We start from the raw sequence: 26,873 nt of genomic DNA on the forward strand, positions 1-26,873 counted from the left end.
TTATTTTCGATAACTTCCCTGACACCTCCAGGGATGATTTTTCTTCTCTTATTTTCTGGGGAAATGTTGGGAAACTGTTATACGCATTACAAGTAAAGGGGAATTTTTCTGTGGGGCATTTTTTTCCACTTTTTCATTCTATTTACACTTTATTTAAACAAAAGGGTGAGAGTTGGGTCCCCGGTTCTCCTAACCCTCATTCCGCCCCCCCCACTCCTAACTCAGTTTCCCCTAAGGGTGGGTCGGGCAGCAGACCCTGCCATAACCAAGCACAGGGCTGCCACCGTCTCCCTGCTGCTCCCCGCCCCACTCTGTCCTCTCCTCGTCCTGGGACTGGCCATCCCAGTGCGAGTCTTTCCTCTCCCCAAAGCCCTCAAACCCCTGTACCCAGTTTAAAACCATGTTATTCGATTCCTGATCTCTGTCACCACACCTCACAAAATGGCGCCGGCCACATGGCCGAGCAGCCCGCCACCGAGGGACAAAATGGCGCCTCCTCTCCACCTCCTCACTCCCTTCGGGCCCCTGCCAGTCCCCCTCAGGTTCCACCCCCGTCGGGTGCCGCCCCTGCGTCGGGTCCCGCCCCTACCACCGCGTCGATTGTTACGTCGTCGGGACCCGCCCCTCCAGCCCCCATGGCCACACCCCTGGGTGGGCCCCCGGTGGGAGGGACCGGCCTGCAGGAAGGCCACGCCCCTGTGGGAGGGAACCCCCTGCCGGAAGGCCACACCCCGGTGGGTGAGCCTGGCCACGCCTCCCCTCAGGCCTCTTCTGGTTCCCACTCCACCGGAACCGGAAGTCGGCCTGGCCGGAAGCAGGCCATCTTGGCCTGCCGGGCTTCATGCCACCGAAGCCCACCGGCCAAGGGGAAGGTCCGAGCCCTTGCTCGTCCTGCCTCATCCTCCGATGAGGATGAGGACAGCGACAGCCCCCGGCCCACACCTAGGCCGGGAGGTGGGTGGGCCCGGATCAGGGCAGAGGCAATTAAGGATGGGGATTTGGAATTCGCAAGAGATCTGGGGCCGTTCGCAGCACCTGTGGTGAGGACCAGGGGGCAGCGGCCACACTGGGAGCAACTCCCATATGTGGAGATTAAAGAACTGAGGAAGGCTGCCAAAGACTATGGTCGAGACTCTCCTTTCTTTAAGAATGTATTGGACCTCGCTTTCTCGGGCCATACATTGGTCCAGCATGACGTTAAATATATTGCCAAGTCCCTGCTCACTCCCACCGAGCTTTTATTGTGGGACATTCAATGGAGAAAGCTCCTCAAGCCTCTTCTGAAAAAACACAATTTAGCGGAGGCAATTGGAGAGGGAGAGGAAGCCATAGAAGCCCTGGCAGGGGAGGGGGAGTTCAGCCAGCCAGAGGACCAAATACTGTTACCCACGGAGGTCCTAGATGACATCAAGGAGGCTGGCCGAGCGGCACTGTTAAAAATCCCCGATGGGAAAACCCCCCTCCAGAACTTTTCAGCTATTACCCAGGGCCCAGAGGAATCTTTCATAAAATTCGTGGACCGGCTGAGGGAGGCCATCGACCGGCAGATAGACCATCCTGCAGCGAGGGAAGAGCTCCTGAGAAAGATGGCCATGACCAACGCGACAGCCGAGACAAAGAAGATATTAAGGACTTTACCTCAGGACCCCGAACCCACCATCGCACAGATGGTGGAGGCCTGCACGAAAGCCGCCTCCACCGAGACCACTGTCGCGCTTGCAGTAAGTAAGGGGATTGGGGAGGCGATGTTGACGATGAACACCATCCGGTGCTTCAGGTGTGGCCAGATGGGCCACATACAAGCCAACTGCCCATACTGGCCCCCGGAGCAACCACACTACTCGTACACACCCTCCCCAAGATCAATACCCAGGAACCCGATGCCCTACCATCAGCAGGCGGGAAACGGGTCACGGAGCGCGGGGAGGGGCCGCGCGAGGACAACAAGTGGCCCCTCACAGCGCCCAGGCCTCCCCACCATCCGGGAGGACCGGTGGCCCAGCGGACAGTTCCGGAGGGTTGGCGGAGCCACGACGACGGGCTCCGCCTCTTCCGTAGAACCCGCAACTTAGATTCAGACACTCACCGGGTCCTCAAAAGCTCCATCACTGTGACTCTCCAGGATGAGGACCTGGTGAGAGTTCCCGCTGGGTTCCTGGAACCCCCTTACCGCAATTGTGAGGTGACAGTGTTAATACTCGGAGATTGCAGGCTCACACCAGACCGTGTTACCGTCGTTCCTGAAGTGGTGTGTTTTCAGCCGGGGTCCGAGGTCACCGTCTCGGTCGTCTGCCATCAACCACCTTGCACCATCACCAAGGGGCTCCCCTTCGCTGCCATGTACCTCCTCGACGTGGCCGACCTCACCGATCCACCAGTACAGGACTATTTCGCTGGACATGACTCCGGGGAAGACAATTTTGTCTTCCTCACACAAAATGTTTGCAAATCCAGACCAATGATTGAGACTGTTTTATCGCTTCAGGGAAAGTCCATCAAACTGGACCTGATGGCAGACACCGGGGCAGACGTCACCATCATTCCCCGGTCAAAGTGGCCCCGCGACTGGGAGTTGGTGCCCCCTTGTGGCACAATCTCCGGAGTGGGAGGAGCTGTCAACTCCATGCGCAGCAAACACCTGGTAAGTGTGGAGGGCCCTGAGGGACAGATTGCCACCATTCGGCCTTTTGTTGTTTCATCTAACATCATGTTATTAGGCAGGGACGTTTTGTCCCAATGGGGTGCCCGCCTCGATATCCCTAGCCCTGCATGGGATTTTTAGTATGGGCCACTGCGGAGCGCACCTCCCCACCGCTGAATTGGAAGACCGATGTTCCAGTGTGGGTGGACCAGTGGCCCCTTGTGGAGGAGAAATTAAAAGCGCTCCATGAATTAGTAGAGGAGCAGGTCCGCCTGGGGCATTTAATACCCTCCACCAGCCCCTGGAACACTCCTGTCTTTGTTATTAAAAAACCTGGCAAAGACAAATGGCGCCTGCTCCAAGACCTGCGCAGGGTCAATGAGGTAATCGAGGACATGGGCCCCCTGCAGCCTGGCCTTCCCTCACCCTCCATGCTTCCCCGGGATTGGCAGCTCGCAGTCATTGACATCAAGGACTGCTTTTTCAACATCCCATTGTATCCCGGAGATGCCCCCAGATTCGCGTTCTCCGTCCCTTCCATCAATAGGGCGGAGCCTTATAAGAGGTACCAATGGGCCACTTTGCCCCAGGGAATGAAAAATTCCCCGGTGCTCTGCCAAACTTTTGTGGCCCAGGTGCTTTCGCCGATCAGGAAGCTGTTCCCTGAAGCGATCATCCTGCATTATATGGATGATGTCTTGATCTGCGCTGAAACACAAGCTTATCTGCAGATCACACTTTCCAAGACTGTTAAGGCCATTAAAGCTGCAGGGTTTGAAATTGCTGAAGAAAAGATCCAGCTGTCAGCGCCATGGAAGTATTTGGGCTTTCACATTACGGGAAGGACTGTCGCGCCCCAATCTGTCACCGTCAAAGACGACCCACGGACCCTGCGGGATCTCCAGCAGATCTGCGGTACCATCACGTGGATCCGACCTCTCCTGGGACTCACCACGGAGGAGCTGGCGCCGCTCTTCAACCTGCTACGAGGAGATGGCGACCTAGCTTCCCCTCGCGAGCTAACACCTGCCGCCAAAGGAGCCCTGGAGAGAGTCGCTGAGGCCATACGATCCCGTCAGGCCCACCGTGTGGATCGGCTCCTTCCCGTCACCCTTGCCATACTGGGTAAGTGCCCAAACTTCCATGGTCTGCTTTTTCAATGGGACGCTGGGCGGAAGGACCCACTCCTTATCATTGAGTGGCTGTTTCTCCCGCACCAGCCAGCGAAAACTATTTCAACTCCTGCAGAGTTAATGGCTAGGATAATAATAAAGGCCAGACAACGCCTCCGGACCCTCGCAGGGTGTGACCCGGCGTGCATTACCTACCTCTTAATTTGGAACAATTGGAATCCCTGCTTCAGACAAACGAAAGTTTGCAAATTGCTTTAGACAGTTACCCTGGACAGATTTCCATTCATTACCCTAAACATAAAATATTCAAAGACACGTTATATTTGGCCCCAAAGTCATTCAAAAATAAAACACCTATTAAAGGTGCTCTCACGGTGTTCACCGATGGGTCGGGAAAATCCCACAAATCGGTGATCACTTGGTAGGACCCGGAGAGTCAGAAGTGGGAGTCTGACATCCAACTGGTTGAGGGTTCCCCTCAGATCGCAGAACTTGCTGCGGTCGTGAGAGCATTCAAAAAATTTCAGCAACCTTTCAATCTGGTAACAGATTCGGCTTATGTTGCCGGGGTAGCAGAACGGGCAGAACACGCCCTGCTCAAAGAAGTTCAAAACAGTTATTCGATTTGCTCACGGAATTAATCTGGCTGATCTCCCACCGAGAGCAACTCTATTATATTATGCACGTCCGGGCTCACACAGACCTGCCAGGAGCTATTGCAGAGGGGAACCGGATGGCCGACCTCCTTGCAATGACATCTCATTACTCTGCACCTGCACTTTCATTAACCTTACCAGACATCTTTGCACAGGCAAGGCTCAGCCATGCGTTTTTCCATCAAAATGCACCTGCCCTTGCCCGACAATTTAAAATATCAAAAGAACAAGCCAAAGCCATACTAGCCACATGCCCAAGCTGTCAGTCCTTCGCCCTTCCACCGCTGCCAACGGGGATAAACCCCCGAGGGTTGGCAGCATTGGAGCTGTGGCAAACAGACATCACTCACTATAATCCTTTTGGCCGCCTGAAATACCTGCATGTGTCCATAGACACATTTTCTGGGGCCGTGTTCGCATCACTCCACACTGGTGAGAAAACAAAAGATATCATCAAACATCTATTCATGGCATTTGCCACATTAGGAGTCCCAAAAGCCATCAAAACGGACAATGGGCCTGGATTCACCTCGACAAGATTCGCACAATTTCTACAACAATGGGGAATTGCCCATTCCACCGGCATTCCCCATAACCCCACAGGACAGGCAATAGTGGAACGCTCCCACAAAGAGTTAAAAAGGCTGCTAGAACAACAACACGATTCGGCTCTGGCCATGACACCAGTTGAAAGATTATGCAAGGCACTTTATGTTCTTAATTTCTTAAATTGTTCTGACCGGGAGCCGAATCCCCCTGCACTCAGACACTTTTGCAATAACACCAGGGCAGTTTTGAAAGAGCGTCCGCCAGTCCTCATCAGAGACCCAGAATCAAAAATCATCTCAGGGCCGTACCCTCTGATAACGTGGGGGAGAGGGTACGCTTGTGTTTCCACAGCCCAGGGTCCCAAATGGATTCCTGGAAAATACGTCAAACCGTACCTGGAGAGCACTACCACGGACCCCCCAGCGAGGAGCAACCCAGCGACCCCATCACGATCGCCACCAGATAATGCAGTGGCGTGGCGACGGAGAAAAAAGAAGAGGACCGGAAGACCACCCAACATCGTCTCCCGGGTCCTCATCACAAGGACATACCTACCTCTGCAGGACTTAACAACTTCCGCCACCCCATCCCCTCCTGTGCCGTTCCCTCTACCCTCATACCTAACCCGTCATCCCTTTACCCCTCCGTCCTGAAATTTATTTTTATTTTAACCCAAAAGGGGGAGCTGGGGGAGGGGAGGGAACCAAATGTATGTTGGTAATATTGTTTTGTTTAATTTTAGTACTAGGATGGCTGCCAGAACATCATTCACCCAAAAGGAACAACAGAAGATGTCCCACTGCGCCCAGCTGGTTGCAGCCACGCTTTCCATCCTCCTGTGGCTGCATGTAGCAGATGGCTGGGTGGTACCACAGCCGAAAGAAAACGTCTGGATCACGCTGGCAAAGTCCTTGCAGCAGGATAACCTATGTCTGGCCATGGGCAACGTGGACAATCCCCTGTCCACTTGCCTGGTGGGGGTCCCCTTGGTAGCTGATGATTGGCCGGTATCCAATTCCGACCTGCTCCGAACCACGGGTAGGAGGCCTAACCCGGTCGATACTTGGGATGAGTGGACCAAAATTTTGCCCAACAGCAAAGAGGAACCCCAAGAATTGGACTTACTGGGGTCCTCCACAGCTAGATATTGTGTCAAATTCTATTATAGGAGGCCAAGTCAAAATTGGCACGGAATTGACTTGGCCAAAGACACATACCGGAAAGATGTAACACCTATCAGTAAAAAATATAACAGCCAAACCTGGTGCAATTATACTAGCCAGGTGATTTCGGTTTCATCCACTCGTCCCAAGACATTGCCCAGGGGGATGTTTCTTATCTGTGGGGACAGAGTATGGTCGGGAATTCCATCTCGGCTCCAGGGAGGCCCATGCAGCCTTGGCAAGCTTGCTACCCTCACTCCAAACAGAACTCAAATTCTAGATTGGAAAAAAGAAAGACAATTGGCACGCACCAAAAGATCATATGCTCAATTCGACGAAAATTGTGACTCCGAAATTTACGATTGGGGAAAAACAAAGAGGGTCGCTGTATCCATCTTTTTACCATGGTATGCAGCAGCTAAGGCCCTCGGTGAGCTTTCTCACCTGGAGTGTTGGATAAGCAAGCATGCCAACGCCTCGTCTGCCGCCCTCTCTGATCTTCTGGCAGACCAGCAAACCACCAGGCAAGCCACATTACAAAACAGAGCGGCTATTGATTTCCTGCTGCTCGCCCATGGCCACAGCTGCGAGGACTTCGAAGGATTGTGTTGCTTCAATTTAACATCACGGAGCACTTCCATCCAAGCCAACATCCAGCGGATCCGGACCGAAGTACAGGACATCAAAACGGAAACTTCGGCTGTGGACCCCGTCCACAAACTATTGATGCAGTGGGGCATTCCCGGGTGGGCAGCCTCCATTTTAAAAGGACTCTTTTGGATTTTCATAATTATCCTTCTCATTTCAGTTGCCTTAACCATCTTCAAAAAGACGCTTACCAAGACTTTGGCAAATATTTATTTAATTAACAAAAACGGGGGAGATGTGGGAGGGGACTTGGGAAACTGTCCCCCCGAACTACCCTGGGAGGTGACAGGTGTGTAGTTCCCCGCCTCCCCTGTTGTCAATCATTTTTTCATCCCTTCCCCTTGTTAATCAGTATGTCTGTCATCCCTTGGTTCTAGAAAGTTCTTTGTTCTTTATACCCCCATTGGTTCCTTCCCTGAAGCCGCTCCTTCCCCTTACCCTCATTAGTTATAACCCTGTCACTCGACCCTGACTCTGCCCCCGAAGCCTTCCTTCACTGAACGCTTCATGCCTGGACCCTCCCTCTCTTGTCCCAGTTATAATCCCCATTCTGCCCCCTGTTCGGGGCTCTCAGAGCGAGCTCCCTCCCGGAGAGGTTGTTTTCCCTTCGCTCCCTGAATTGCTGTTCCTCAATAAACCCTCCTGGAATTAAAGCCGCCTGTGAGTCGTCCCGCCTTCATAGAGGAAGATTTAATTACGCTATCCGGCTTCTGAGGACTCGGCTCTCTGACAAGCAGAGTGGTCAGAGACCAAGAAGCCCTCAATTCCCTTCACAAAAATTTCCCACCACTCGGGAGATTCCTTAGTCAATTCCCGAGTGGCGACCTTATAATTCAATATTTCAGAGGTCAACTTGCGTTGTTCTAGCCAGCAGCGCTGACACACACTTTTTGGAGCCCTCCCCTTTCTACAGTGAGCCCACCACAGCCCTTTACAAATTTTACAAGAAAAGCAAGCAAAAGGGAAACAATCACAATCTAACCAGCTACATTTTACTCTAATATCTTCATGCTCGGCATGACCCTCCCCTTCCCAAGGTCTCTGCTCCCTTTCGAGTCGGATGGGCCGATAATAGGGCTGCTGAGCTAAGTCTTCTAAATGCTTACAGTATCCTGGGGGTTTTGTTTCTCCTATCAGTTGTGTTTGCAATCCCCAGTCATTCCCGACCCAAATGTCCCCGGAGCTGGCAGTGTCCATTAAGATTACTTGAGGGTTCTCTTTACTGTTAGCTTCAAATCTCCCGGCTTCCCATCAATCTTCCAGCTCGTCTCTCTGGAAGTTGCATGGAATCGAGTCGGGTCCACTGGCCCCTTTATTCTGCTAGCATGGGTCCATCCCTTTTCTGCCGTACGAACTGCGGAATCAGTGGTGATTAAAACCAGATACGGTCCGTCCCACCTTGGGGTGATTGAATCTTCCTTCCAGCTTCGGATGAGAACCCAGTCGCCGGGTTGTACCTGGTGTAATACAAGATCTAATGGTGGTCTTTGGGCCCACATCCCCTTTTCCCATAACTGTCTCTTGTATTTCATTAAAACAGTTAAATATTTGTTAATACTTTGGTCAGTGATATTAGGATTAGATTGAACTTTCTCTAGGGAGTAGGGCATGCCATATAACATTTCAAATGGGGAAAGCCCTATGTCTGCTCGTGGTTGAGTCCGAATATTTAATAATGCTAGTGGCAGACATTTTATCCAAGATAACTTAGTTTCTAGTACCAATTTAGTGAGTTGTTTCTTAATTTCTCCATTCATTCTTTCCACCCTCCCGGAACTCTGGGGGTGCCAGGGAGTATGTTGTTCCCATTTTATGCCCAGGGCTTCTGCCAGCAGCTGTGTTGTTTTTGAAGTGAAGTGGGGGCCTTTATCAGAGTCTATTGTTTCTGGGACTCCATACCTGGGTATTATTTCTTCTAGCAGGGCCTTTGTCACCGTTCGGGCTGTCTCCCTAGCGGTGGGGATTGCTTCCACATAATGTGTTAGATGATCTATTATAACTAAAAGATATTTTATCCTCCCCACTTTGGGAAGCTCTGTAAAGTCTACCTGTAAATTTGTAAAAGGCCTCTTTGCCACGGGTCTCCCTCCCAAGGGTGGCTTCCTTAAATTCTTCCTATTTACACGTAAACAGGTTGGGCAACCCTTAGTAATACTTTTTGTTAAATCATGGAGACCCACAGTCATGTACTGGGTGGCAAAGTGGTCTACCAGCCCTTGAGTGCCCCAGTGTGTTTTCTGGTGTAATTTATTAAGCATTTGCTGGGCTACGGCCCTAGGCAGAACCTCCCTCCCATCCGTTAACAGCCACTTCCCCAATTCTTCTTTTATCCCCAATTTTGCAAGTTTCTCCCGCTCTTCTACAGTAAATACAAGTTTCTCCTGGGTGGTTAACCCAGGATTCTCTGAGGTATCTGTAGGATCCCTCCTGGCTCTCTCGCTCAAGGTCAGTGCCTCGATAATTGCAGCCTTTTTCGCTTCATGGTCTGTCGCGTTGTTACCCCTACTCCGGTAATCCATTCCCCGCTGATGCCCTTTTAAATGAACTACAGCTATCTTTGCAGGGCCTCTCAAGGCCTTCGGGAGGGCTACTATTAATCTCTGACGCACTAGGTTCTTTCCTTGTGAATTCACAAGGCCCCTTTCTTCCCATAACTTCCCAAATGTATGTACTACCCCGTACCCATATTTAGAGTCTGTATAAATGGTTCCCTCTTTTCCCTTTAATAATTCTAAGGCTCTTAGGATGGCATATATTTCACAGGCTTGGGCTGACCATGCTTTGTCTAGGGCTCCGGACTCAATTACTTCCAGGTCAGGTCCCCCTACTATGGCATACCCTGATTTTCTTTGGCCCTCTACTATTCTGGATGATCCATCTACAAACAGTTTCTCTCCAGTCTCTAACTCCTCCTCTTCCAAGTCAGGTCTAATTTTAGTTTGCTCCTCTATAGTGATCACACAGTCGTGAGTCAGTGGGTCAGTCTCTGGCTCTCCGAAGAGGAAGGAGGCTGGATTTTGCAATGAGGTGGTTTCTAAAGTGAAATTAGGGGTTTCTAATAGAATCCCCTCATACTTTAGGAGCCTGGCATCAGATATCCATTTGTCTGCTTTTTGCTGCATCACACTCCGTATGTTATGTGGAGTTAACACCTTCAGAGTGGCATTAAAGGTGATTTTCCTTGTTTCTTCTACTAACTCTGCACAGCCTGCAATTATTTGTAAACAGCCCGGCCATGCCCTACTTACAGTGTCTAGAATTTTAGATAGATATGCAATAGGTTTCTTTTTCCCCGCCCAGTCCTGGGTAAGTACTCCATAAGTTACCCCATCTGTAATATTGACGAATAAAACGAAGGGCCTCTTTAAATCTGGGAGGCTTAGGACTGAAGCATGGACCAGAGTTTCTTTTAATTCTTGGAATTTAGATTTTTCCTCTTCTGTCCACTTAAGGTGTCCATCTTGGGTAAGTTTTTGATACAGAAATCTTGCCTTCCCGCTATAGTTTTCAATCCACTGCCTACAATACCCTGTAAGTCCTAATATCTGACGAATTTGTCGTTTATTTTGCGGTAAAGGCAGGGATAGGATTGCTTCTACTCTATCTGGATCAATTTTCTTTTCTCCCTTTTTCAAATAATGTCCCAGGTACCTAACTTCCTCTTCTGCAAATTGTAGTTTTGCTTTAGAAAGTTTTAATCCTTTCAGTCCCAGGAAATTTAATAGTTTGATACTTTCTTTCCGGACTTTGTCTTCTTCTTTACCTGCTATTAACAAATCATCCACATACTGAACTAGCTTTACCTCCGGGTCTGTTTTATAATCTTGCAAAATTTGTTCTAGGGCTTGCCTGAATAAATTGGGAGATTCCGTAAATCCTTGAGGTAATACAGCCCACCTGAGTTGCTGTCGCCTCCCCGTGTCAGGGTCTTCCCATTCAAAGGCAAAATAATCTCGACTGGATTCATCCAGAGGGCAGGCCCAAAAGGCATCTTTCAGGTCTATGACACTATACCACTCGTTTTCAGGTCCTAATTTACTCAAAAGGGTATAGGGGTTTGACACTACTGGGAACCGAGCCACGGTTCGCTTATTAATTTCCCTAAAGTCATGCACCATCCGATAGGATCCATCTGCCTTTTCAACTGGGAGTATGGAGGTGTTAAAAGGCGACATACATGGTTCCAATTATCCTTTATTTAGTAATCTTTCAATTTCAGGTTTTAATCCTTTCCTTCCCTCTAGTGAAATAGGGTACTGTTTTATTCTCACCGGGACCTCAGGGTTTCTGATCTTTACCGTGAATGGAGTCATATTCAATTTGCCCACGGTTCCCGGATTGTACCATACTTCAGGATTTATTTTCTCTTCATCTTCCAATCGGAGATGGCAAAGCCTGATTTTCAATTCCTTTTCTACCACTTTGATTTGAATTCCCAGTTCAACAATTAAATCTCTCCCCAGTAGGTTGTAATCTGTTTCAGGGACTAATAAGAAGTCACCCACCCCCATTTTAGTTTCTGATTCTACCATTACCTCTTTAATAATTTGTACTTCAAATGGTTCCCCTTTTGCCCCTACTACCATAGCTGTCTGTTTTGTCAGGGTACAGCCTTGGGGCAGGAATTGAATGGTAGATCTTTCCGCCCCTGTATCGACCAAGAATTCTATTTCCTGGCTTTGGGGACCCACCTTTAATTTTATCAAGGGCTCTTTTTGATGTCTCTGGGTCCCCATAAAGTAGAGCCCCTGACCCCCCTAGTCGGCCTTGAATTCTTTCTCATCTCTAAGCCGCACTCTGCACTCTCTCTTGAAATGTCCCTTTTTGCCACAATAATAACAAGTCTTTTCTTCCGTTTCCCCCCCCCTTTCTTTATTACCCGCTTTGTCTTGAGTAAACTTCTTCTGCCCTGTCTCTATGCTCCTACTTTCCCTTACCGCAGCAACCATCATTTTAACTTGCCTCTTCTGACTCTCTTCCTCTCTCCGGACGTACACTTTCTGCGCCTCCCGCAGCAGCTCTGCCAAATCCCTATCCTGCCAATCCTCCATCTTTTGTATCTTCTTTCTAATATCGTCCCAAGACTTGGATACAAAATGCACTTTTAATATTGCCTGCCCCATTGGATCATTCGGTCTTAATCCTGAATATAATTGGAAGTTCTTTCGCAGCCTCTCCAGCCACTCAGTGGGTGTTTCATCTTTCCTCTGCCTGTCATTGAATGCTTTATTGATGTTTTGACCCCTGGGGACCGATTCCCGAATACCATCAATTAATATGGTTCGGAAGTCCCGCATATTGGCCCTATGATCCTGGTCTTGGTTATTCCAATTAGGATTTTCAAGAGGCCACTTAGTGTCAGCTGGGTGTTGAGCATGTGCTGGCTGGGCATCCCAGGCCCGCATCCCAGCTGCCCTAATCATGTTCTTTTCTTCAACCGTAAATAGGATATTCAGTATGGACTGCAGTTCTTCCCAAGTGTATATATTGGGGCCCAAAAATTGATCCTCTCTTTCTGCCACACCTAAAGGATCCTCTAATAAGTTTCCCATCTCCTTCTTGAAATCTCTCACATCTCCCGAGCTCAAGGGAACAGAAATGAATCCTATTCCTGTTTGTGCCCCCCCCATGGGCATTTCCCTCAAGGGAAACAGTTTGCCTTTTGCCCTGCTCCGGGTGACTGGGCCAGGCTGTTCAGAATCTGAGTCAGACTCATCATCCGATGAGAGGAGAGGGGGTGCTCGTGGTACAGGAGGAACATAAGGGGGTGGGGCTGCTATCAGTTCCTCTGGTCGTCCCTTTCTTTTCCCCTTAGGTTTTTCGGAAAGTTTGAACACAAGCACCTCTGGTGGACTCACCCAGATCTTAGCATAGTCACTCTCCTCTGGGTTAGGGGGTTGTTTAGTGCTCACCCAGATGTTTAGAGCTTGTCTAACCCATTCCTCTGAGGACCTGAATATGGGCCAGAATGCATTTTTAGAAACTTCCTTCCCTCCCCACACTTCTATACAGTAATGTATCATTTTTGCTTTATCCTTTCCCCTCGTTCCTGGGAAGTGTTCCCAATTGGTCAACATGAATCCCAGGGGACTGTCCTTAGGAACCGAAGGGAGTTTTACCCCCACTGGGGAGGGGGATTTACTCTTCCCCTGCCCCATTCCTCCAGAGTGCCTTCTAACACACACAAATAATCAAATAATCACATTCACTTCCCCTGGTTCGTGGCCCAGGCCCTAGCGGGCTTTGGGAACCGCACTACTGAGGGTCCGGGTTCACTTGGGGAGTCCGGCTGCCGGCTCCCCTCTCGTGCAACCCACACACTCGCCACACTCCGGGATCCCGACCCCGCCCGAACAGAACCCTTATACTTACGCTTCCTGCGTCATCGTTCGAACTTTGTGCACAAAATTTAAGGGGTATCTTGGGCCCGCTTCCCTTTCTTTGCTTTCCTCTCAAGGCTTTTGGGTTCGTCGGTCGGGATGAGGACAAGACTCCCAGTCTGAGTCCGCTCAAAAGAGCGGAGTTGTGGCGCCTCTCCCAGAGAGGGGTCCTCCAAATCCGCCATCCGAGTCACGGCACCAAATTGTTATGAGTGAGCACAAGAGGCCATCTGATCCAATTAACAGAATTTATTTAATTCATTTAATAGGGTATATGAGAGCAAAGCAAAAAAGCAGCGCTGCGGCGACAGAGGGGAGCAACCGCTCCGCCAAGCTGCCGCGCCTGTGATCTCCTAGTTCGCTGTTTTTATCTTCTTCCTTAGTTCACTCTTTTCTTCTGCGCAGTCGCATTCTGTTGCTAGGTGGTCGTTTTCTGCCTTCTGGTGGTCGTGGGATGAAGGCTGGTTGTCTTCCTCACAGGTGTCCTTTGATCTAAGGATTCTCACAGTCTCAAGTATACGTGTTATCTTAGAAATGCGTGTTATCAGTTAAGCAATGCAAAGCCTATTGCCTGCTACCGCTGTAAAAGCTTAGGAATGCGTGTTATCAGCAATTCACAGCCTGTTGCCTATTACCGCTGTAAAATAAAAAAAAAAAGAAACTTCCTTGAAACAAATTACTATCTGCAGCTGCATCGAACAAAAAGGTCACCCTTCTCTTACAGAAGCCGCACGGAAACCTGCAGGTCCTCATCCATGGTGAACTTTCACCCTCTCCGCGGCTTACCTCCAAGCTTCACGGGTTGCTGCTCTTGCTTTTCTTCGGCAAGGCAGCAGCTCCCGCTCCAGCTCCTGGCCCCGGCCACGTCCACACCCGCTCTTCAGGTTCTTCAAGAATGCCGAGGTCTTCACTGCTCCAGCGGACTCTCGCAAACAAACAACGATGCGAAGTCTTTTTCGTCCCTTCGGGAACGGCCCGATTTCAGAGTCCGGAGTCTTCTGCTCCGTTTCACCTGATCCGCGTTCACACAAAAAAATTTGGGTTCCCAGTCCTGTCACCATAAGGCAATTTGGACCTCATTTTTCATCGCGCGACACAAACTCGGCTCCCCGTTACTCTAAGAGTAATTTGGGAGCTTTTCCGGAGCATCCTGAGTCCCTGGTCGGGCGCCACTAAAAGCCAGGGAAATCTCAGGAAAAAGGGAAGCTGGACAAGACAAACACAGATCTGAACCAATGTGGTTAATCAAACGCTCTCCGTTTATTCGAGATAAGACGGTAGTGAAGTGATATGCGGAATAAATAGACTCCACAACTCGATGTAGTTATGAAGTGGGTATGTATGTCAGCGCTCGGCACAAGCTAAATAGGTCTCCAAAAACTTGTGCCCTGAGCTGCCGTCTGTCCCACATATTTATTCACAAAGGTGTTCCATATGCAATACATTACACAACTTTTCTATGCATATTCAACCCCTGGCCCCGCCGGTCTTCGCCTCTCGTGCTAAATAGGTCCACGCCCTTCTGGGCATGCATGGTTCGCTGTGGTGGTCCCGTGGGGATCCCTGATGGTCTTCTGAGGCTGAAGGTCATAGTCTTCCTCTGGATTGAACTTTTGAACTTTTCCCCTCTGCGCATGCACTTTTGGTCCTTTGGGGACTTATCTGAGTATATCTGTTAGCCTTGACATGATTGAAGATTAGAGTGGTTCTCCTTATCTGGGTTCTTTTCCTTCCCAGAGACAGATGGGCCTTTGTCTGGGTCCTATGCATTCCCTGGTTTTCCCTGGTATTATCTTTTATGCAGGAAGCTCCAAAGATTTATGTTTCCCTATGTCCCTTGTCCCATGGCAGATGTTTCTTTCATGATACATTCATCTTGTTAGCTCAAGTGAACTCCAAAAATCTCTATTTCAGTAGTTTATATAAGCTTCTACATAGTTTACAGAAACAAAGACACTCTGATAGGCAAACTAACATTGTTTACCTTTTCCTTAAATTGGCCTAAACCTTACACTATAAACCTATACTAATTCACACCCAGACAGCCCAGTGGTCCCCACCACACCTTAATACTATTTCTAGCTGCACCACAAACTCTTAATTTCAAACTGCGTCAGAGGCTTGAAGGCCTCACAAGGCCCAAATGTGAGGCCTAGACTGGAGTAGCTCAAATCTGATAATTCATGTCCTCTTTCTCTCAAAAATGCTGCAACACGTGCTGTACGCTCAGGCTTTTTTGTTTGTTGAACTTTCTCTGGTTCTGGTTTTGAGGACAGTTTCTGGTGAAGTGTTGTGGTTTCTTGCAACAGAGGCAGATGATGTGCTGCAGCTGGTCTGATGACATTGGTTGCCTCCTTGGATTTGGTACGGCCGTGGCAGCAGGCTGTAGTTGTGCAGATGTTATATTTCTGTCAGGGGTATCGAACAGCTCTGCTCTCCTGGTGCAGGCGTCAATCATCTGAGCGAGAGTAGGCAATGGGTCAAGAGGAAGGCTGAGGATAATTCTACAGCAGGTCTCGTTCGCATTCCTCTGAGCCATCTCTTTAATCAGCTCTGTCTTTACCATAGGGTCTTGCACCTGTCTTTCAACTTGTGTTCTCAAGCGATCCACAAACTACAAAAAACTCTCTGAAGGAAACTGTTTAATGTTAAGATAGCTGCCCTTAGCCTCAGTTATTGGTAATTGATAAAATGTTTTTTCTGCAGCATTACAGATTTTATCTAAAACTGACCTAGATAGCACTCGAGTTTGTTTTTTTTCACCTGTGCTGCATAGATTATTTATTGTAATAGGGTTACCATCATTATCATTGGCCTCACTGGGCGTTTGTTGTATCTCTGTTTAAACTGGTGTTAAAGCCAACTTCCACCTATTTTCCCATATCTCATATTCACAAGGTGTTAGTAAACATTTAAATAAATCAATAATATCTTTCGGTACCATTTAATTTGAATTAAAAGTTGCCCTTGTTATGTGTAGTAAATATAATTCGTGCCATCCCTTGTATGAAATATGTAATATTAGATACTTGTTAGATTATGCCCGTTGTATTAGTTCCTCCCCCGCCCCCCCCCCCCCCCCCCCCCCCCCGCCCTTGCAGGCGAGACTGGGTGTATATTGGAAACTGATTTACAAGTAAAAGGATGTGGCTTGGCCAGGAGATGGGCCATGTCTGGGCTCCAGGTGTTGATCATCGGTGCTGATCCTTGCATGAATGGCCCGAGATGGATATCATGGAAATCCTCAGACAGATCCATGTGAATGCAGCCTTCCCGTAAACTCTCATCAAGAATTCACCTACTCCGGACATTGAATTATTTCTCCTCATCACCAAAAAAAGAAAATCTTATTAACCTATGGACTCTAAATAGAAAAAACTACTGATTGCTAAAATCTTGGCCTCAGGCGGAATTTTCCCTATAAAAAACCGCTTGTGCCAGGATGGAGGTGTGTTGGCATAGGGGAAGACCTCTGCTGAGGCTGACTCCTTGTTGCACACGCAGGGCCGATCCCGGGCTCGGCTCTGTTCTTTCCATGTGGCTGGCTAGATAGAATTTGACTGCTAATAAAATTATTTTTATTTTTAATCTGGCTGAATAAATTCTCATTTATAACACCCTCATCATCCCTTTAAAAATCTTACTTGATCTCCCAAATTCGCTCTGTATTTTACAAATCTCTATTTTGTCTCTATATGGTAGTGGTTGGTAAACTCTGGAACCATTTCTCCTACCTAGGTATACAACAGGTGCTACAGATGGTATGAATTCATCATAATTTCCCTGAATTGCAGGAATTTCTCCTGCTTTTCCAGTACTCATATAGGCAGGGGTGTTTTTCACCCCCACACCTTGAGTCCCAGTGAAAAGCAGCTCGCCCCCCCTCCCGGGCTGCCGGTACCGCAGGGGAAATCCCGGCGCCGCCGGTGCTGTGGGCTGGGCTGCCCTGCCCTCCCCCCACACCGTCTGGGTTAGGAGCTGCGCTGAGGCCGGCCCTGCCCCCGTTCCTGTAGCAACCCAAAGGGAGGCTGTGATAAGGGTGGGGTGGTGCTGCCGAAGCCCGGAAAGGGTTGGGGGAAGGGTGGGGGGATGGAAGGAGGAAAGGATTGTGAGGAGAACGCAAAAGCACATGGCCACCGCCATTATGCTGCCGTGTGTGTACCAGAGACACTGCCACACCCTCAGGGCTCTGGGAAGAGAACCTTTCACTTTTGGAGAAGTCCGGACTATATTTCTCACAAGAACCAGGAGCTACAGGAGGGTACAGGGTGGGTAAGGCGATATCAGGACTGGGGTATCGAGGGGGTGGTTCAGGATGAGAAAAAGCACTAGTCGGACTGTTAGTGTAAGAGAAGGGTGACCTTTTTGTTCGATGCAGCTGCAGATAGTAATTTGTTTCAAAGAAGTTTGTTTTTACAGCGGTAATAGGCAACAGGCTGTGAATTGCTGATAATACACATTCCTAACCTTTTACAGCGGTAGTAGGCAATAGGCTTTGCATTGCTTAACTGATAACATGCATTTCTAAGATAACACGTATACTTGAGACTGTGAGAATCCCCAGATCAAAAGACACCTGTGAGGAAGACAACCAGCCTTCATCCCACGACCACCAGGAGGCAGAAAACGACCACCTAGCAACAGAATGCGACTGCGCAGAAGAAAAGAGTGAACTAAGGAAGGAGATAAAAAGAGTGAGCTAGGGGATCACAGGGCGGCAGTTTGGCGGAGCGGTTGCTCCCCTCTGTCGCCGCAGCGCTGCTTTTTGCTTTGCTCTCATATACTCTATTAAATGAATTAAATAAATTCTGTTAATCGGATCAGATGGCCTCTTGTGCTCAATCATAACAATTTGGTGCCGTGACTCGGATGGCGGATTTGGAGGACCCCTCTCTGGGAGAGGCGCCACAACTCCGCTCTTTTGAGCGGACTCAGACTGGGAGTCTTGTCCTCATCCCGACCGACAAACCCAAAAGCCTTGAGAGGAAAGCAAAGAAAGGGAAGCGGGCCCAAGATACCCCTTAAATTTTGTGCACAAAGTCCGAACGACGACGCAGGAAGCGTAAGTATAAGGGTTCCGTTCGGGCGGGGTCGGGATCCCGGAGTGTGGCGAGTGTGTGAGTTGCATGAGAGGGGAGCTGGCAGCCGGAAGCCCCAAGTGAGCGCGGACCCTCAGTAGTGCGGTTCCCAAAGCCCGCTAGGGCCTGGGCCACGAACCAGGGGAAGTGATTGTGATTCTTTGATTATTTGTGTGTGTTAGAAGGCACTCTGGAGGAATGGGGCAGGGGAAGAGTAAATCCCCCTCCCCAGTGGGGGTAAAACTCCCTTCGGTTCCTAAGGACAGTCCCCTGGGATTCATGTTGACCAATTGGGAACACTTCCCAGGAACGAGGGGAAAGGATAAAGCAAAAATGATACATTACTGTATAGAAGTGTGGGGAGGGAAGGAAGTTTCCAAAAATGCATTCTGGCCCATATTCGGGTCCTCAGAGGAATGGGTTAGACAAGCTCTAAACATCTGGGTGAGCACTAAACAACCCCCTAGCCCAGAGGAGAGTGACTATGCTAAGATCTGGGTGAGTCGACCAGAGGTGTTTGTGTTCAAAATTTCCGAAAAACCTAAGGGGAAAAGAAAGGGACGACCAGAGGAACTGATAGTAGCCCCACCTCCTTATGTTCCTCCTGTACCATGAGCACCCCCCCTCCCCTCATCGGATGATGAGTCTGACTCAGATTCTGAACAGCCTGGCCCAGTCACCCGGAGCAGGGCAAAAGGCAAACTGTTTCCCTTGAAGGAAATGCCCATGGGAGGGCCACAACCAGGAATAGGATTCATTTCTGTTCCCTTGAGCTCGGGAGATGTGAGAGATTTCAAGAAGGAGATGGGAAGCCTATTAGAGGATCCTTTAGGTGTGGCAGAAAGAGTGGATCAATTTTTGGGCTCCAATATATACACTTGGGAAGAACTGCAGTCCATACTGAATATCCTATTTACGGTTGAAGAAAAGAACATGATTAGGGCAGCTGGGATGCGGGCCTGGGATGCCCAGCCAGCACATGCTCAACACCCAGCTGACACTAAGTGGCCTCTTGAAAATCCTAATTGGAATAACCAAGACCAGGATCATAGGGCCAATATGCGGGACTTCCGAACCATATTAATTGATGGTATTCGGGAATCGGTCCCCAGGGGTCAAAACATCAATAAAGCATTCAATGACAGGCAGAGGAAAGATGAAACACCCACTGAGTGGCTGGAGAGGCTGCGAAAGAACTTCCAATTATATTCAGGATTAAGACCGAATGATCCAATGGGGCAGGCAATATTAAAAGTGCATTTTGTATCCAAGTCTTGGGACGATATTAGAAAGAAGATACAAAAGATGGAGGATTGGCAGGATAGGGATTTGGCAGAGCTGCTGCGGGAGGCGCAGAAAGTGTACGTCCGGAGAGAGGAAGAGAGTCAGAAGAGGCAAGTTAAAATGATGGTTGCTGCGGTAAGGGAAAGTAGGAGCATAGAGACAGGGCAGAAGAAGTTTACTCGAGACAAAGCGGGTAATAAAGAAAAGGGGGGGAAACGGAAGAAAAGACTTGTTATTATTGTGGCAAAAAGGGACATTTCAAGAGAGAGTGCAGAGTGCGGCTTAGAGATGAGAAAGAATTCAAGGCCGACTAGGGGGGTCAGGGGCTCTACTTTATGGGGACCCAGAGACATCAAAAAGAGCCCTTGATAAAATTAAAGGTGGGTCCCCAAAGCCAGGAAATAGAATTCTTGGTCGATACAGGGGCGGAAAGATCTACCATTCAATTCCTGCCCCAAGGCTGTACCCTGTCAAAACAGACAGCTATGGTAGTAGGGGCAAAAGGGGAACCATTTGAAGTACAAATTATTAAAGAGGTAATGGTAGAATCAGAAACTAAAATGGGGGTGGGTGACTTCTTATTAGTCCCTGAAACAGATTACAACCTATTGGGGAGAGATTTAATTGTTGAACTGGGAATTCAAATCAAAGTGGTAGAAAAGGAATTGAAAATGAGGCTTTGCCCTCTTCGATTGGAAGATGAAGAGAAAATAAATCCTGAAGTATGGTACAATCCGGGAACCGTGGGCAAATTGAATATGACTCCATTCACGGTAAAGATCAGAAACCCTGAGGTCCCAGTGAGAATAAAACAGTACCCTATTTCACTAGAGGGAAGGAAAGGATTAAAACCCGAAATTGAAAGATTACTAAATAAAGGATTATTGGAACCATGTATGTCGCCTTTTAACACCCCCATACTCCCAGTTAAAAAGGCAGACGGATCCTATCGGCTGGTGCATGACCTTAGGGAAATTAATAAGCGAACCGTGGCTCGGTTCCCAGTAGTGGCAAACCCCTATACCCTTTTGAGTAAATTAGGACCTGAAAACGAGTGGTATAGTGTCATAGACCTGAAAGATGCCTTTTGGGCCTGCCCTCTGGACGAATCCAGTCGAGATTATTTTGCCTTTGAATGGGAAGACCCTGACACGGGGAGGCGACAGCAACTCAGGTGGGCGGTATTACCTCAAGGATTTACGGAATCTCCCAATTTATTCGGGCAAGCCCTAGAACAAATTTTGCAAGATTATAAAACAGACCCAGAGGTAAAGCTAGTTCAGTATGTGGATGATTTGTTAATAGCAGGTAAAGAAGAAGACAAAGTCCGGAAAGAAAGTATCAAACTATTAAATTTCCTGGGACTGAAAGGATTAAAAGTTTCTAAAGCAAGACTACAATTTGTAGAAGAGGAAGTTAGATACCTGGGACATTATTTGAAAAAGTGAGAAAAGAAAATTGATCCAGATAGAGTAGAAGCAATCCTATCCCTGCCTTTACTGCAAAATAAATGACAAATTCGTCAGATATTAGGACTTACAGGGTATTGTAGGCAGTGGATCGAAAACTATAGCGGGAAGGCAAGATTTCTGTATCAAAAACTTACCCAAGATGGGCACCTTAAGTGGACAGAAGAGGAAAAATCTAAATTCCAAGAATTAAAAGAAACTCTGGTCCATGCTCCAGTCCTAAGCACCCAGATTTAAAGAGGCCCTTCTTTTTATTTGTCAATATTACAGATGGGGTAACTTATGGAGTACTTACCCAGGACTGGGCGGGGATAAAGAAACCTATTGCATATCTATCTAAAATTCTAGACCCTGTAAGTAGGGCATGGCCGGGCTGTTTACAAATAATTGCAGGCTGTGCAGAGTTAGTAGAAGAAACAAGGAAAATCACCTTTAACGCCACTCTGAAGGTGTTAACTCCACATAACATACGGAGTGTGATGCAGCAAAAAGCAGACAAATGGATATCTGATGCCAGGCTCCTAAAGTATGAGGGGATTCTATTAGAAACCCCTAATTTCACTTTAGAAACCACCTCATTACAAAATCCAGCCTCCTTCCTCTTCGGAGAGCCAGAGACTGACCCACTGACTCACGACTGTGTGATCACTATAGAGGAGCAAACTAAAATTAGACCTGACTTGGAAGAAGAGGAGTTAGAGACTGGAGAAAAGCTGTTTGTAGATGGATCATCCAGAATAGTAGAGGGCCAAAGAAAATCAGGGTATGCCATAGTAGGGGGACCTGACCTAGAAGTTATTGAGTCCGGAGCCCTAGACAAAGCATGGTCAGCCCAAGTCTGTGAAATATACGCCATCCTAAGAGCCTTGGAATTATTAAAGGGAAAAGAGGGAACCATTTATACAGACTCTAAATATGGGTATGGGGTAGTACATACATTTGGAAAATTATGGGAGGAAAGGGGCCTTGTAAATTCACAAGGAAAGAACCTGGTGCGTCAGAGATTAATAGTAGCCCTCCTGAAGGCCTTGAGAGGCCCTGCAAAGATAGCTGTAGTTCATTTAAAAGGGCATCAGCGGGGAATGGATTACCGGAGTAGGGGTAACAATGCGGCAGACCATGAAGCGAAGAAGGCTGCAATTATCGAGGCACTGACCTTGAGCGAGAGAGCCAGGAGGGATCCTACAGATACCTCAGAGAATCCTGGGTTAACCACCCAGGATAAGTTTGTATTTACTGTAGAAGAGCGGGAGAAACTTGCAAAATTGGGGATAAAAGAAGAATCGGGGAAGTGGCTGTTAACAGATGGGAGGGAGGTTCTGCCTAGGGCCGTAGCCCAGCAAATGCTTAATAAATTACACCAGAAAACACACTGGGGCACTCAAGGGCTGGTAGACCACTTTGCCACCCAGTACATGACTGTGGGTCTCCATGATTTAACAAAAAGTATTACTAAGGGTTGCCCAACCTGTTTACGTGTAAATAGGAAGAATTTAAGGAAGCCACCCTTGGGAGGGAGACCCGTGGCAAAGAGGCCTTTTACAAATTTACAGGTAGACTTTACAGAGCTTCCCAAAGTGGGGAGGATAAAATATCTTTTAGTTATAATAGATCATCTAACACATTATGTGGAAGCAATCCCCACCGCTAGGGAGACAGCCCGAACGGTGACAAAGGCCCTGCTAGAAGAAATAATACCCAGGTATGGAGTCCCAGAAACAATAGACTCTGATAAAGGCCTCCACTTCACTTCAAAAATAACACAGCTGCTGGCAGAAGCCCTGGGCATAAAATGGGAACAACATACTCATTGGCACCCCCAGAGTTCCGGGAGGGTGGAAAGAATGAATGGAGAAATTAAGAAACAACTCACTAAATTGGTACTAGAAACTAAGTTATCTTGGATAAAATGTCTGCCACTAGCATTATTAAATATTCGGACTCAACCACGAGCAGACATAGGGCTTTCCCCATTTGAAATGTTATATGGGATGCCCTACTCCCTAGAGAAAGTTCAATCTAATCCTAATATTACTGACCAAATTATTAACAAATATTTAACTGTTTTAATGAAATAGAAGAAACAGTTATGGGAAAAGGGGATGTGGGCCCAAAGACCACCATTAGATCTTGTATTACACCAGGTACAACCCGTCGACTGGGTTCTCATCCGAAGCTGGAAGGAAGATTCAATCACCCCAAGGTGGGATGGACCGTATCTGGTTTTAATCACCACTGATTCCGCAGTTCGTACGGCAGAAAAGGGATGGACCCATGCTAGCAGAATAAAGAGGCCAGTGGACCCGACTCGATTTCAGGCAACTTCCAGAGAGACGAGCTGGAAGATTGATGGGAAGCCGGGAGATTTGAAGCTAACAGTAAAGAGAACCCTCAAGTAATCTTAATGGACACTGCCAGTTCCGGGGACATTTGGGTCGGGAATGACTGGGGATTGCAAACACAACTGATAGGAGAAACAAAACCCCCAGGATACTGTAAGCATTTAGAAGACTTAGCTCAGCAGCCCTATTATCGGCCCATCCGACTCGAAAGGGAGCAGAGACCTTGGGAAGGGGAGGGTCATGCCGAGCATGAAGATATTAGAGTAAAATGTAGCTGGTTAGATTGTGATTGTTTCCCTTTTGCTTGCTTTTCTTGTAAAATTTGTAAAGGGCTGTGGTGGGCTCACTGTAGAAAGGGGAGGGCTCCAAAAAGTGTGTGTCAGCGCTGCTGGCTAGAACAACGCAAGTTGACCTCTGAAATATTGAATTATAAGGTCGCCACTCGGGAATTGACTAAAGAATCTCCCGAGTGGTGGGAAATTTTTGTGAAGGGAATAAATCCTGAATTCCATTGCTACCACTCCAACGAGCTTTCAAGTCCATTTCTTACGGACATAGTCCAGGTCAAGTGTCGCAGGCTGGTCAAGGGACTGAGGTGCGACACCCCACAATTAAATGAGAAAAATTGGAACTCCCGGAGGTCAAAGTGGGAGAGAGGAAATAATCCCGCCCCTGAATAATATCTCTGCTGTCAAGAAGATGGCCTACCCTGTAGCTTGTAGCAACCAAGTTGACAGGAGAGACAGAGAGATAGCTAGTGGGGATGAGGGACCCTCCCAAATCGTAAAAAAAAACACTGACCACCATAGGCACGGGAATGGTGACAATGGAATGAGAAAAAGTAGGAATGTGAAATTGGGCATGATAAGCAGCATCCCCTGCAGTGCGTACTACTCAGCCCTAAAGATTCTTACATTTGTGATGATATGCTTTCCTCTCCAAAGTGTTGCTACTGAAACCCATGAACCCTTTAAATGGACATTAAGTAGGTGGGAAAATCATGATACTCATTATAACCTGCAGACTGTGATAACCTCTGGGGCACCAAGCTTTAAAGCTGGAGTATGTAACATGACCAAAAATCCAAGCTGTGGGCGGCTGTTAAATTTGACAAGTTTCTATATGCGCCCTGCTTCAAATTTAGGGAGGTCATATTGTAACCTCCCCGGGCATTACTACTGTGGTTATTGGGGTTGTGAGACAATAGCATCAGCATGGGCCCCGGGAGGAGGGTCAGATAAATACCTAAGAGTGGGATATGGACCAGCTGGATGTGTAAAGCCACAAGAATGGCCATGGACAGGGAAAGATTTACTGGGGAACTGTACTTTCATATACCTCAATGTTACTCATCCAAATGACCCAGGGTGGCTGTTGGGAAAGACATGGGGGATTAGGCATTGGATAGAGGGACACGATTTGGGAAACCTAATACTTATTAAAAAAGAACCTATTCCCTATGACCCTGCACCAATTGGACCCAACAAAGTAATAAGTGACATTAAAACTAAAACAATTAACTACACAGAGACAGAGGTTATTACTAACCATATTAACATAGATGAGCCAGGTGTTCCTAAACCCGAGCATGCCACCTTGTGGAAAATAATGCAAGCCACATTTGGCGTTTTAAACTATACATACCCGAATCTGACAGAGGGTTGCTGGCTCTGTTACATGATGAATCCACCCTTTTATGAGGCGATAGGATCCTCTGCCAAAACCAGAAGAATTAATGGGACAAACCCAAGAGAATGTCTGTGGAAACAGGGAAAAGATAGCACCCCAGGAATAACCCTAGCACAAGTAAGAGGGAAAGGGAAATGTGTGGGAAAGGTACCCGCAATAATGCAACACTTGTGTGAGACGACAATCAGCATCAAGAGAAAAGATAAACTGGCAGAATGGCTCCTGCCAGCGCCCAACACCAAATGGGTATGTAATACACTCGGAACCACCCCTTGCTTATCCATAAGGCTTTTCAATGAAAGTTCAGATTATTGTGTACAGGTGTTAATTGTCCCTCGCATATCATATCACCCAAAGGAGTATGTACTAGAGCATCAAATAACTCCCGAACACCATCTAGTCAAAAGAGAACCACTCACAGCATTAACAGTAGCAGTCTTGCTTAGTATAGGTGGAGCTGGAGTGGGAACGGGGGTAGCCTCCCTAGTAAATCAACAACAAGGTATGAAAAATTTACGAGTATCCGTAGATGAAGACTTAAGCAGAATCGAAAAGGCCATAGATGGGTTAGTAAAATCAGTCAGATCCCTCTCTGAGGTTGTGTTACAAAATAGACGGGGACTTGATCTATTATTTTTACAACAAGGGGGGCTCTGCGTTGCCTTACGAGAAGAATGTTGCACTTATGCAGACCACACAGGAATTGTGGTTGATACTATGGCAGAATTACGCAAACAAATAGAGCAAAGAAAAAAAGAGCAAGAAGCTCAGCAAAACTGGTATGAATCATGGTTTACTCATTCCCCTTGGTTAACAACTCTTTTGTCTACCATTGCAGGACCGGCAATTCTGCTCATCTTAGTGCTAACTTTCGGACCCTGCATCTTTAATAAGCTTATTGCTATAGTAAAGAGTAGGTTAGAGGCCGCTCATTTAATGATAGTAAGATCAAAATATGAATCACTCACTCAGGTAGAGGCCGAAAACTATCTAGAGCTTAGTAGAAAAGAATTAATACGGTTCAACGAACAAAAAGAAGGATAAAAAAAAAAAGGGGAGAAATTGTAAGAGAAGGGTGACCTTTTTGTTCGATGCAGCTGTAGATAGTAATTTGTTTCAAAGAAGTTTGTTTTTACAGAGGTAATAGGCAACAGGCTGTGAATTGCTGATAATACGCATTCCTAACCTTTTACAGCGGTAGTAGGCAATAGGCTTTGCATTGCTTAACTGATAACATGCATTTCTAAGATAACACGTATACTTGAGACTGTGAGAATCCCCAGATCAAAAGACACCTGTGAGGAAGACAACCAGCCTTCATCCCACGACCACCAGGAGGCAGAAAACGACCACCTAGCAACAGAATGCGACTGCGCAGAAGAAACGAGTGAACTAAGGAAGGAGATAAAAAGAGTGAGCTAGGGGATCACAGGGCGGCAGTTTGGCGGAGCGGTTGCTCCCCTCTGTCGCCGCAGCGCTGCTTTTTGCTTTGCTCTCATATACTCTATTAAATGAATTAAATAAATTCTGTTAATCGGATCAGATGGCCTCTTGTGCTCAATCATAACATTAGTCTGTGTCTGTATGCTTTTTTTCTGCTTCTAAAATCTGTTTTTGAGCTTGTAAAAATATCAGAATAAATAGAAACATTATTGTGAGAACCCCGGCCTTGCTCTGGGGTCTCATATGGTGGTGAAATTCCTCCTCCAACCCGTGCTTCCAAAGAAAAACTCCACAGGCTTTAGCTGTTCGGTCTCAAGGCAGTTTATTGCTAGTTATCTAACAGATTATGTTCTTGGACTGCGGCTATTTTATCAGCGGCCTGGGTAGAGGCACACACA

General features: G+C 47.6%; 1 protein-coding gene and 1 long non-coding RNA gene across 2 annotated transcripts; both read left to right on the plus strand.

Annotated features, from left to right (window-relative positions):
* Positions 1-5,686: 5,686 nt before the first annotated feature.
* Positions 5,687-7,332, plus strand: LOC146763171 (uncharacterized). Its single transcript, XM_085571327.1, has one exon. The coding sequence runs from the start codon at positions 5,687-5,689 to the stop codon at positions 7,085-7,087; it is 1,401 nt and encodes a 466-aa protein (XP_085427453.1). The 3' UTR covers positions 7,088-7,332.
* Positions 7,333-17,274: 9,942 nt separating this feature from the next.
* LOC146763172 (uncharacterized) lies at positions 17,275-26,571 on the plus strand. Its single transcript, XR_014952673.1, has 2 exons — positions 17,275-18,232; positions 23,146-26,571. It is a non-coding gene; the product is annotated as an uncharacterized LOC146763172 (long non-coding RNA).
* Positions 26,572-26,873: the final 302 nt, after the last annotated feature.

Source organism: Lonchura striata, chromosome W (genome assembly GCF_050655825.1).
Source record: "Lonchura striata isolate lonStrDom1 chromosome W, ASM5065582v1, whole genome shotgun sequence".
NCBI lineage: Eukaryota > Metazoa > Chordata > Aves > Passeriformes > Estrildidae > Lonchura > Lonchura striata.

Excerpts from the sequence above, each read along its gene's own strand:
- LOC146763171 (XM_085571327.1), top strand. The coding sequence starts at position 5,687 with ATGTATGTTGGTAATATTGTTTTGTTTAATTTTAGTACTAGGATGGCT.